This window comes from Onychostoma macrolepis, chromosome 21, assembly GCF_012432095.1.
Source record: "Onychostoma macrolepis isolate SWU-2019 chromosome 21, ASM1243209v1, whole genome shotgun sequence".
NCBI lineage: Eukaryota > Metazoa > Chordata > Actinopteri > Cypriniformes > Cyprinidae > Onychostoma > Onychostoma macrolepis.
This window is the reverse complement of record NC_081175.1, coordinates 18,928,351-18,941,494: the sequence shown is the minus strand read 5'-3', so window position 1 is coordinate 18,941,494 and position 13,144 is coordinate 18,928,351. Positions and strand designations below refer to the sequence as shown.

General features: G+C 35.6%; 1 protein-coding gene across 1 annotated transcript; it reads left to right on the top strand.

Annotated features, from left to right (window-relative positions):
* The first annotated feature begins 529 nt into the window (after positions 1 to 529).
* Positions 530 to 5,099, top strand: aqp3b (aquaporin 3b). Its single transcript, XM_058758183.1, has 6 exons — positions 530 to 681; positions 2,524 to 2,650; positions 3,272 to 3,409; positions 3,590 to 3,708; positions 3,917 to 4,134; positions 4,227 to 5,099. The coding sequence occupies exons 1-6, from the start codon at positions 574 to 576 to the stop codon at positions 4,414 to 4,416; spliced, it is 900 nt and encodes a 299-aa protein (XP_058614166.1). The 5' UTR covers positions 530 to 573; the 3' UTR covers positions 4,417 to 5,099.
* The last annotated feature ends 8,045 nt before the right edge of the window (positions 5,100 to 13,144 follow it).

Here is a 13,144-nt window from a genome sequence, read left to right as displayed (position 1 = left end):
CCTGTGTTTCAGACACTTGCCAAGCTTCACCACTGATTAGATACCCATATATTTCCACAAACCGAAAATATTCATTTAAAAAAATGTAAGATAACCATAACCACTCTCATCATGGACTCCATGTTCCAGTCACTGCGTATGAGGCTATGATCCACACAGTGAGGATATAGTACTAGCGGAAGCAGTACAGATTCTTGTGAACCAAACCCTAGAGGGCCATTCAGAACCAGATTTATATATACTGTATTTGAGGCAGAAGAACCCCTTCTATCCTAGTCCTCGCACACACATTCATAACAAAGAAGTCAGACATGAAAAAAAAGAACAAGAAAATTTGTGTGTAAGTGCGATGGGAAGAGGCAGAGATGGAGGGAGGGAAAAAGTTGTAGGAATGCTGTTTTTGGTTTTTTATTGACTGAGGGCGGGACATTCAGAAGCATATATAGGGCCCGAACTCAGCTGGAAAAATTGTACAGGAACACTTACTCAGTATCAGCAGTCTGCCCTTCATCATCACCATCATCACAATTAAAACACTCTTTGATCATCATCTTTAAACTATTCTAAGACATTATGGGAAGACAGAAGGTGATTCTGGAAAAGATGGCTCGGATCTTTCAGGTTCGGAATGTGCTGATGCGACAGGCACTGGCAGAATGCCTGGGCACTCTCATTCTAGTGGTGAGACATTTCTGTTGTTTTTGTCATCGATGAGTTAGTGATGAGACAAACCGATTTCAGCTATGATGAAAATACCATTCAGTCAGATTTAGTTAGTGGGAATGTTTCTGAACAATTCAGAGGAGTAGTGATTAAAAGGTGTTACCATCCAGATTTTGCTTAAATACTGTATGATTTGCAGCTGTTGTGGTTTGCACACATTTTTGTGTTCATAGAGACATTGTCTATAATATTGTCTTCAAATTTTTTGTAACCTTAATATATACAATAGGCTATTCCATGTTTCAGTAATGTCAGTTTAGTTAATTAGTTTGTCAAAAAATAATAGTAGTACTTTGATTGTACTTAGCTTGATGTATGGATGATAAATCACTAATGATGCAAAGAATGATTTACTATGTTTGATGAAATGTGGAATGGATGCATGTATACAAGATATCAAAAATTATCTAGATGCTTTCATCTGCTGAAAAGGCTACAATTTCCATTCAGCTACACCTGAGGGATGTTTTTCCCCTTATTTCACAAATGAGTCGCTTAGAGAGGCTTTATACCCATCCTTATGAAAAGTATATAGGCTACTTACACTTACTTACTTTTTAATGTTTCCCACTTTTAATAAGAACATGTTTTTTCTCAGCTTTTGTTAATAATAGCTATTAAAACATAGAATTAAATGAATGTTCAAATCTAAAATAAGTTTTAATTTTGTAACTTAATTTGTAGCAAAATGTCTCCTTTGCTGAACACACTGTGAGATGACATAATTGGACTTGAATTCGAGTTGAGTTCTGCTGAGTTGCTGCTTTACTCAATTTTCTTACACTGTAGAGTGAGCCATTTCATATTTTAGGCATATTCTGAAATGAAGACACTGGAACTGTGTTCATGTAACGTACTTTATCACTGAAACTGTTTAAATGCAAGCAAACAGGCTCTAAACAATAAGAATTTGAATGTAATATTAATTGGTCAACCAGGATTGTCATCATGGATGAACACAACTAATAACTATAGAAAATATTGTTTTGTTAGTATCAGATGCCTCCGATTATAGCTGTTAATTTGTTGCTCCTCTGCTAAACCTCAAGAGAAAAGTTCTTGCCGAGACTTAATTTTCACTTCAACAGAACACTACAAACATTACTAGCTGTCTTTGAATTAATGAAATATTCCATGTCATCCCCTGGTAAACACATCTTGTATTGGTGTACTTTGTATTTTGACATTTTGTAAAGTCTAAAGTAGCTTATACAATGCAATTAGCAGGTAAGCACAAACAACAGGCACTGGGCACAACAGGATCTATAATCCAGAATTCAAGACAGCCCATATCCGGAATAAATTTGACACACCGTAGGGGGATCACAGGTTAAACCATATCTCATCATCTGTTTTCAATGGAAACTAAGACTCTAGACCAGCAATATCTGGAGAAAAATAGAGCTTCCTCAATGCCCATCTGTTGTTTTCTGATGGTACTGTGCGGTCTGCGAACCCCCCATCCAGAGGCTGATCGTGCGGCTCAATAACGGCTGGCAAACACAGACAGGCTAGAGGGCATCGCACAATGGGAGAGAGAGCAAGTACACATACACAGTCATACACACACTATCTATCAAATCCACATGGTGCCCATAACGTTTCACATTCTTCAAATGCAGTCCTCAAACAAAAAACTGCTACATGGAGCCAAGGATGTCTAGCTCTGAGAATCATAATACGTCAAACCAAAACCCGCAATCATTCAATGAGATTTATTTGATGAAAATGCCAATTATTTAATCTCAGAGTTAAGCAGTTGGTTAATTGGATTTCTATTCTTAATTTCTCTATTTCTAGATGTTTGGATGTGGTGCTGTCGCCCAGTTGATTCTAAGTGGAGGCTCTCATGGAATGTTTCTATCAGTGAATTTTGCTTTTGGGTTCGCTGCTACATTGGGAATCCTAGTTTGTGGGCAAGTCTCAGGTAACGCTGATCATAAGCTTCTTAAAACTGTCATTTTTTTCTTTTCCTGGGAGAACACAGGAAATTTAAAATTTCAGATGTGGCATTTCACTTCAATGAGTCACATACAGATCAGAACCAGATATTAAAACGTTTGCCCAAACATTCACCAGATGGATTTAAACTGGTAAATTACACTACATTCTTTTCTACTTTTAGAGCATTTTATTTCCAGATATTATTGGCTGGAATTAAGGGTTGCCTCATGGTTAAAGTTCACTCGATGGATGTACTGTACCTGGAGGCTTTTGATGAAAAACCATGTCAGACTATATCAAAGGGCAGTTTTGACTTTAACATTTAAAACAGAGAAATACTGCTAATAAATGAGTGTTTGGGCTATAAGCAAAGTCTTGGACAAGAAGGAAGTGGCAGATGGTTGAAAAACAAAGCTCCCAGACATAGATTAAGCCTAATCCATGGCTAAAAAGGTTATGAAAAAGTTTAAGTTTTTAAGTATCCTGGTTTAGGCTTAATCAGCATGTGCCAAACCAGCCACAAAAATGTAAACTGATTATTTATGGTATATACTTCAGTTTTTACCATTCAACTTATTAAGAAATGCACATTTGTGTTTTGCAGGAGGTCACATAAACCCTACAGTGACCTTTTCCCTTTGTTTGTTGGGGAGAGAGCCCTGGAGGAAATTTCCCGTGTACTTCCTGGCCCAGACTTTGGGGGCTTTTCTTGGCTCAGGAATAATATTTGGCATGTATATTGGTGAGTTTTAGGACTTCATTTTGGTTGTCAATAATCCACATTTTTCTCAGTCCACATCCTGGGTCAGTCTGTTGAAGCCAAAATTGAAACTCAGTTTATGAGAACTGTGGTTGTGAACTGGGAGCTTTTGAAGATCTAAAAGAGCGTTTCCCCACTTTACGTTCACTTGATGTTTTGCAGATGCAATTTGGGACTATGGACACGGTTCTCTACTTGTTGTAGGGGACAATGCAACAGCTGGAATCTTTGCTACATACCCTTCTAAACACCTTACTTTGCTCAATGGCTTCTTTGATCAGGTAAGACAACAAAATTTAGCATTCATTGAAGATATTTTTAAGAATGTCCCAGTGTTGTTTGTCCATACGATGAAAGTGTTGTTTTGGACCCCATTGACTTTCATTGTTATGGACAAAAACTGTTGAAAACTGTTGATATTCTTCAATCAACGTTTTAGAAAAATATGAGGGTGTCATTGTTGGGTGAACTAACCAATATTTTTCACAGATGATTGGCACAGCAGCTCTCATAGTTTGTATCCTCGCCATTATCGACCCTTACAATAACCCCATTCCACAAGGACTAGAGGCCTTTACTGTGGGCTTTGTAGTTCTAGTGATTGGTCAGTCCATGGGTTTTAACTCAGGTTATGCTGTAAACCCAGCCAGAGATTTGGGACCTCGGATCTTCACCGCACTTGCTGGATGGGGCTCAGAGGTGTTCTCGTAAGTCACATTTGCTTTACTGTATACATTTTTGCCATCCATTTTAGTATTGATATCATCTCTAACATCGATGTTTGTTCCATCTACCACAGAGCAAACTCTTACTGGTCCTTTGTACCAATCTTTGCCCCATTCATTGGTGCCATGTTCGGTGTGATGGTGTATCAGCTGATGGTGGGATACCATGTGGAAGGAGAAGCAAGAGATAAAAGGGAAGCAGAAGAAAAACAAGAGAAGGAAAGACTCAAACTCTCTGCTGTTTCTGAGAAGGAGACAGTGTAAGTTTGGGATCAAATGGAGTTGTTTATCCACAGTTCCGTTCAGCTTCTAAAATTTAATTTAGCTTTCATGACAATATAGTAGCAATATTGTGTATCTTGTACCCACATTAAATCAAAGCTTTTGACAGTTACCCTTGACATCATGATTAGACTAAAACTTTTTTTTTGTACTGTGTGCGCAATTAGTTGATGTCCAAACAATTTAATTGATGAATCATAATTTGCATATCACTTTAATTATCCTGACCAGAACCTCTGTGTTTTATACATAGACTTACTAGTTATCCTTTCAGTTTATTCCAAAAAATGCCCAATCATAGCCAAATTAATTCATCCAATCTGCTAACAAGTCAGTTGTTGTCATCTGCATAATGAATAATTATGAATAAGGGAAATGATTTATGAAAACCTTCACCCTTATGAATACTGCATCAAAGTCATAAAAGTACCTGTTCCACTAATATTCCAGCATTATGCAGTGAGAAATCCAGTTCTATTTACATTGTTATATTGCTTTTTGCCTTTTTGGGAACATATTTGTTGTCCAAGTATATGTTTTGATGTATTACATGCCTGTTTCTGTTCTGATTTACACTGTTCAGAGTTTACACTGACTATGAATATAATATATTTTGTTCATTTATACTGTGCTCTTTAAAAATAAACTGCATTTTTGGTAAGGCATTGGGATTCTGATCTGTAGTATTTTTAATATATGAGAAACATCATGCACAAAATTTATTTTTGAAATGATCTGGTCATTTAACTGCAGGGAATGCCTTTGGTGTCCATTATTGTACTTGCTCAGTATATAGCATTATTCAGTCCAGTAAAACATCAGGGTTTCCAAAGGAGAATCAGGTTTCCTTTGCTATTAAATAACATTGCCGATTAATGCAAATATGTGTATAGACGTATTCAAATTCATCTGTGCAAAGTTTGCAGTCACATTTTGGAACGAATCAAGAAGCGTCTGTCCACAAATAGGCGTATACCAAACCTCTGTTCTGTTTTCTTCGGGCTGCAGTAAGAACTGAGTGGGCAGGTTAAGTGAATTGTCACAAACCGCTGCTTGGATTCATGGCAGTAAACAAAATGAGTAAAACAAAAGAGCTGTAATTTAGTTTAAAACTGCAGACACGATTTATACTTGCTTGAAATCACACTGTGAACAAACAAACTTCATACAGTATATGACTCAGACTTACTGGCATTACAGAGCATAAAACTATAAAGCCCTTTCAAATGAATTAAATTCAAATTTACAAAAATGTATTTCTTGATGTACATTGAATGAAATATTTTTAAGCCTGCAGAGGAGGGGTTCTGCCATATACCTAAATTATATTTAACAAAAAAAAATACATTTAAAACATAATCTAAGCACTCAATACGAGTTTTGCAAGTGTTTTTGATATTAGTCAACCAGCTCAAACTCATTGGTGTAAACTGTAATAGATGTTGCAATCTAATAAAAGGCCTACACATTCTCAGTTATATCACGTAAATAAATGCAAATTGTAATATCTTATATGCATTGATCACAACTCGCTCTCATGTAAATCTTCCAGATGGAAAGGAAAGATTGCAGTGCCTGTTTAGCTCAGTGAAGGGAAAAATAGAGAATGAAAATAAGAGATGTGTTTATTGGCATGAGATGGACGGAGATAACCCAGACCATGAATCTTAAATCAATGAACACACACAGAGTCAGTTCGTAGGTTTGTAGAAAATGAATGCAGACGTTAAGAAGAATGTTTGTGGAATTGGGTTTGGGAATTTGGGATGAGATTTGAGGCAAGCTAATCGAGGCTTTTGAAACCATTAAACCAATTTTCTTGTCGTCTTTGGATTTCTGGGTTCGGAACAGCAATAGGCTCCATCCACAAGTGTACAAAATTCTTGAGGGTTTTTCAGATGTGTCAAAGCACAACTTAAAATGCATGTCATTTTTCCACACCACATATACATTTCACCACACGTCCTAAATGGGGCTTTAGAATGTCCACAGTATATGAGAATTTAATAAATATGACTTTGTTTACAGATTAAAATTCATCAGTCATTTTTTAATCATTCTATTATAGTCAGTATATATCAAAACACATGAAACCTCTGACTATTATCTTTCTTGACTTCGAATGAGGTTCCCATGACAACTGTTATTCCTGCTGATTGCATTACTTGTCCACGTCAAGTACACTACACAAGAGTCAGTATCATGAAAGGAAACCGATATGAAATTGCTTGTTATGCCCTCAAGCCAGAAATGGAAAATGACTGACAGTACAAACTGAAACATCTAGATCTGCTTCTCAGATCTGCACTTGATTAAAATAGAACAGTGTTTGCTGAGTGATGGTACCTTAGTATGTAGCTACTGTTTATTATTTTTTGGCATTAAAATAAAGAGAGGTTGTCTAATATGAGCTTAGTCATTATTGTGATTTTTTTGGAGAACACTAAAGCTTTGTGAATTGTATTACTCCTGCTTCTTGGCTCATTTTTAGTCGGACAAGACCAGTTTGTTCAGTCTTTGACAGATCTTTGTTTTCAAGTGAAACACATTATCAAAAAAGAAAAAATAATAATAGGGCGTGGCTTTGATTCTATCTATTGGTTGTTGATTGGAAGGAGGCAAATCTGAATGAGAGCTTGCAGTCTGTTGTCAAAAAGTCTTGAATAGTTTTTCTTTTCGGTTTCCTCTCAGTCACATGAATACAGTGAGCGATTAGGTAATGTCATTAACAGTTGGATAATTACTTTTATATAAACTCTTGGCTTCAATAGCTCAAATAACTTATCCATATATATTAAAGCATACAAGTACAAAAGTCCAAAGGTTTATGGAACATCACTCGTCTTATAGCTACTAACATCAACCAACACTATACCAACACTTGTTTAATTTTGTTTATGTAGGCTATACTGTGTTAACTGCAGGCCTATGAGATCCTATCTTGTACTGAAACCAAGTCTCAAATGCATGCTTTTTCTTTTTTAGATTTATTTTTGGTGTTTTTGACTTTTATTAGAATATGACAGTATTGTAGACAAGAAGAGAAGTGGGAGAGGGGGAACGGGATCACACTGTACGACAGTACGCTGCCCATGAGGCTGCGTGAAATAAACATTTATTACCTTTTTTTTTTTTTGAGAAATGACCCTGTTGTGGATCAAAGAAATGTTATGAAGGGACGCTGACTGCAATCACACTCACAACGAATTTGAGGTGTAAACTCTAGGAACATTCTGATCATATTGGGAAAAAATCACTGTTTCTCATGCACACACAGTGTTTCAGAAAGTGCTGGGCTTGACTAACAATTTTATGTCATTCACTTATGCAATCAGGAAACTACTTGTGGGTGCTTAGCTCTGACGATAGTGAAAAAAATCTGAAATATATATTTACAGTTGAATCCATATTGTAAATCCTTCACAACCACCATTAGTCATAATCATTCATATTCCTTCACCACAAACAGCTGTGCAAGAAAAAAAAAATCTCTCTCAGAGATTTGAACTAAATGTCGGTGGTGACATAAATTGTCGATGAGAAACTGCTTTTCTGGTCCCCACCCACCGCTCAAACTTCAGAGAGGCGCTTGACATTTGGAATTCCTAAACGACATGGCCTTTCAGCGACGTGGATTCCCAAACAGATCTAATGTCAATCAAACACCCAGCATCCCAGACCCCCAACCATGGCATTCTGAAAGGGTATATGCCTACTGAGGAGGCATGGCTGCTGTAGCCTGACAATAAGGCACACATTAAAAAATAATTATTAATCAATCCCTCTATGTAAACCAATTCATGCTGAAATGTGACCTGTAATGCATTGACTACCTACATGTAGTGTAGGGGGTACACCAGTTTTGATTTTGCTTTGTTAAACATAACATCTGTAAAAGAAATCTATGTGAAAATTCATAAATATGTATGCTGAGGCAAATGTGGGTCATATGTCAGTCAATGCCAAAGTGATGGTGCATGGGCTCGAGCAAAATCTAAGAACTTAAAAAATAAATAAAAATATGCATATATAAATAAAAGTATTTGTATGTCATGAAGCTACACACACAATGAATCCAGAGAAAGGCTTTGAATCTCTTTTGGGAATTAAAGAGCTGAACATACTGAACATACTTTTTAAATATAAAAATGTTATATCTTGTAATTTTGTATTTACCAAAACATTTAAGGGACATTATAAAGGAGAGAGGCAGACCTAGCTGCTTATCTTTTTGTTTTCCTTGAGCACACAGTGACACTATGAGGTCAAAGAGTGAACAACTAAAATGAGTCAAATACCCTATAGTAAAACTTTTAATTTATTATTATTTTTTAATTCATTTTGGTAAACAACAAAGTTTTTCCAAAAATTAAATAGAATATTAAAAGCTTGTATATAAATTATAAATATAAATTATAAATGATCACATAAATGTTTTTGCTGAGATTTTTAATATTTTAGAAAAAATAATAAAATAATTTATACTCTGTTATTGTTATGCCAACCTTGGTTCACTGTTCTGTCTTTAAACACCTGTTTTGGGGTGACATGGGGTCTCTGTTTCCTCACCACAGGCCTAAACTGTGGTTGATGAGTCAGTGTTTTAAGGTTGAGAGACTCTTTTTTTCAGCTCTTAAGGGAATTAAGAGCTTGGCAAGCAATGGAAGCAATTATGCCCTTAGAGAATGAGAGGTTTGCTTTCTTTGAGTTTCCTTTGCTTATGTGTGGGGTTTTGATGAAGTCAGACATTCTCTGGGTCTTGTAAATAATCTTTTTGAGACCCTCAGTCTTCTTCATTCCTCTTGCCAAAAGCCTTCATGTTCTGGAGCATCACCACATCTCTAATCAGTAAAGAACATTCAGGTGTTTCCACAGAGTTATTTCATGCCCACCAAACTGAGAAAGGTATCAACTGGTTTAGGGCAGGGAGTTTGTGTATTAGCAAAATGAATAGTTCACCCAAAAATGAAAATGTTGTCATCACCCTGCTGAAAAAAAAACAATAGAAAATGTAATGGTTTTAATGGATTTAATGGGAATTGTATTGGTTTTAATGGAGACTGTAATGGTGTCTACTGGTATGTGATGGATTCTATTGGTGGGATGTTAAATCCTATTGGAAAAATGCCCAAAACACACTACAAAATGGAATTTTGTAAAGGTTTTACTGGAAAAAGCTAATGGTTTATAATGATATTTTAATGGAAACCATTGGAATTTCTGTGATGGTTTCTATTGGGCTTCTATTGATTTTTATGTCCAAACCTGTATGAGTTTATATGGAAGCCCGTTTCCACCACTGAATAAAAAATAAAAAAAGGTTATTGCGACTTTTTATCTCACAATTCTGACTTTTTTTCACAGAACTGCGAGATATCTCTTTTTCTACCTTTTTATAATCTGAAGAACCTTCTTTCACCACAAAGAACCTTTTGTGAAACAGAAAGGTTCTTCAGATGTTAAAGGTTCTTTATGGAACCATTTAGACAAAAAAGGTTCTTCTATGGCATCATGAAGCACCTTTATTTTTAAGAGGGTAAAGTCAAAATTACGAGATATAAACTCATAATTTTGACTTTTTTCCTCAGAATTCTGAGATATAAAATCAGAATTGTGAGATATAAACTCGCAATTGTGACTTTTTTTCTCAGAATTGCGAGTTTATCTCTAGCATTTCAGACTTTTTTTCTCAGAATTGTGAGATATAAACTCGCAATTGCGAGTTATAAAGTCCAATTTTGAGAGGGGGGAAAAGACTGATATGTTCTCAGAATTGCGAGTTTATATCTCACAATTATGACTTTATAACTCACAATTGCTAGTTTAGGCCTATATCACACAATTCTGAGAATAAAAAGTCGCAATTACCTTTTTAATTTTTTTATTCAGTGGCGGAAACGGGTTTCCATAAGTTTCTTTCCTATGTTTATCAAAAAAGAAGATATTTTGATGAATGCTGGTCATCAAACAGTTAATGGTCCCCAGTCAGTGGGTACCAACAACTGTTTGGTTCTTTAAAATTATTCAAAATGTCTTCTTTTGTGTTCAACATAAGAAAGAAACTAAGCCTGTTATCTGGATTAGTACACACTTGATAACTTATGTGGCCAGGGCCATTTCTAGCCATTTTGACGCCCTAGTCGAAATCCCTATTAGCGAAATCCCCCCCACCCCCCATCCAACTCCCACACCCAATAGATAATTAATATTACATACAAAATAACATAAAACTGATTATGTAAACACTCAAATCTTAAATAACAACATTGATACATTTACAAATTATATTTGTAGGCCTATAGGCTATAGGTTTTATATAAATTGGCTGTCATAGTAACAACACTAATTTGTGGAAATTCAGCACATTGTGAGTTCCACAAATCTGAACGCATTAGGCCTATTGGTAAATTGACTGTTAAGATAAAACATTTAGCACAGTTTGTTATCTGTGACACCATTATAGCCAATGGATGCCTGTATATCTCTATGTTACAATCCCTAGTTGCTAAGAAATTGTCATCACACATAAATTCATTTCATTACATTTGGATACATGTTTAGCTATTATCAATGGCTACTTTTTGATTTTATCTGTTTTTTTTGTTCAATTGTTTTGTTGTTGTTGTGTCAGTTATTGTATTATTATTTCAGTCAAACCTATAAAACCCTTTGTTACCCCAAACTACATAGGCCTATAATAGCCTGATCAGTGACATTAAAGCAATCAGAATGCAGCTAGTAGTTCTTTTATTACTCACTGACGCGTGAACTTCCGCTTTAAATAACGCGACGCTCTGCCCTCTACATGTATGACGCTGCTCCCTTTAAGCGCTGTTGGAAGCGAATTCATTTTTTGTTTATTATTATTTATTTATTTATTTTTTATTAATTGATTCAGCATTTCGACACTTCCGTCAGGATGCGTTAAATTTGACAAAGTGGTTTAATAAAGTATGTATTGATCTTAATTGTATTGATTTTAATTGGCTGTAAAAGTTTTATATGTAAATATTACATGACGCACTGAACCTTTAACGATGCATTGGTGCAAAAACGCACACCTTTTAGACCAATTTCACATGAAACATGATTTCTCGAACTTGCACGGCAAAAAAAAAAAAAAGCCTTACCTTGCCAAAACACTGACAGAACACATTAATGGCATTGTTGAGCGCTCCAAATCCAAATGCAAACTTTGCAGGCAACAATCAGAGGCAGCAATTGACAGCGCTCTGATCCAATGGCATACAGGCATCATCAGAATGACAGTCCTCTAGCCCAATGATGTTGGGGGATCCAATGGGGGCGGCAATCATATTTCAGGGTGTCCGTGCAACTCTTGATCACAACCCAGTTAAAATGTAGCGGCAGTACGTGCGTTCATTGGCGCCCCTCCAGCAGGTGGCGCTCTAGGTGACCGTTGCCTATGCCTAGAAACGGTACTGTATGTGGCATAACATATGGATAAATAAAAGAGCCAAAACTAAGCATAACTATGGTGTGTTATGAAGACAAAATGCATTTTTGCAAAGCAAATCTTATATAAATAGACGTATTAACGTTAATTCCGTGGATTTACAGCATGTATCAACATGTATCCTAATGAAGTAAAATATAGAATAACTAAGCAAATTATAAATAAAGGATTAGTTTTTAGTTGATACATGGAGAAGTTGTCAAAAAATATATCTCAGTAACTAAAGGTTTATGTCAAAATCAAACTACTCAAAAGCTTGTTTTTTTCACTGAGGTTATACTGTGTTTACTATGTTGGCTTTCAAAGGTCCTGTCATTGGTTTTCGCACCGTTTCATTATCATAATTGTTCCTTATGTTGCACTGACACCTAGCGGCCAAAAAAACAACAAAAGCAAACATTTTAATCTAAAATAATTTCAATCCAGTTAATATTTCAAAATCATAGTGTTTATGTAAAAACTCTCTGACATAAACTGAACTGAGTGAGTACATATAATAAATGTCAGGTCGATGCAACTTTCCACATTGTTGTTAGGTTTTATATGTTGTAGTTTTATACAGTTTATTAATTACAATTATTTGTTTTTTTTATTTAAAACTGTCAAAAGACCAAAAAAATGTTTATTAATAGGTTAAAATAGCTGACAACTTAGTTGACATCTGTTAAGAGCTCATACTGAGGATCTGAAATCATAAAGAAGACAACCCTCTTATCTACACTCTCTTGGATAATTTAAAATTAATTCAGTCCAAATTCACTCCAACCAACCAGAACTAATAGTGCTGTTTAAGCATCCATTCAACAACAGTATGGCGGCATCAGCTTGTTTTTGTTGTTCCTTTCTTATGTTCTTCTGACCTCTTGATATCAGAATCCTCAGTTTGAATTGTTATTTGGTTGACCCTACTGTGTTTTTCTCTCTTTTCTATCTCTTTCACCGCTTATCCTTTGCACCTGGCTGTATGTAACATCGTCCTGTCACCCAAATATACCTGTTCTGGACTGGTAATTGGCTCTACTTTCTTCTAAAACACTCATGTTCTAGCTGTCAGTCAGAGAGAAGCTGAAGCAGAAGATGATGATCCTGGAATTCTGTAACATTCCAAAAAAAAAAAAAAAAAAATAGAACGCGTTTTATCATTGCTGATGATGATGTCACAATCGAGAACCCCAGCCCCACAGGTGGTTTTTACACTCTTAAATTCCGATTCTGCAGAAGATAAAATTGTTA

Bases quoted from the DNA above. Each gene is read 5' to 3' on its own strand.
- aqp3b (XM_058758183.1), top strand. From the start codon at position 574: ATGGGAAGACAGAAGGTGATTCTGGAAAAGATGGCTCGGATCTTTCAG. The intron at 3,410-3,589 runs GTGAGTTTTAGG...GATGTTTTGCAG, and splicing joins AATATTTGGCATGTATATTG to ATGCAATTTGGGACTATGGA. The intron at 3,709-3,916 runs GTAAGACAACAA...TATTTTTCACAG, and splicing joins TCAATGGCTTCTTTGATCAG to ATGATTGGCACAGCAGCTCT.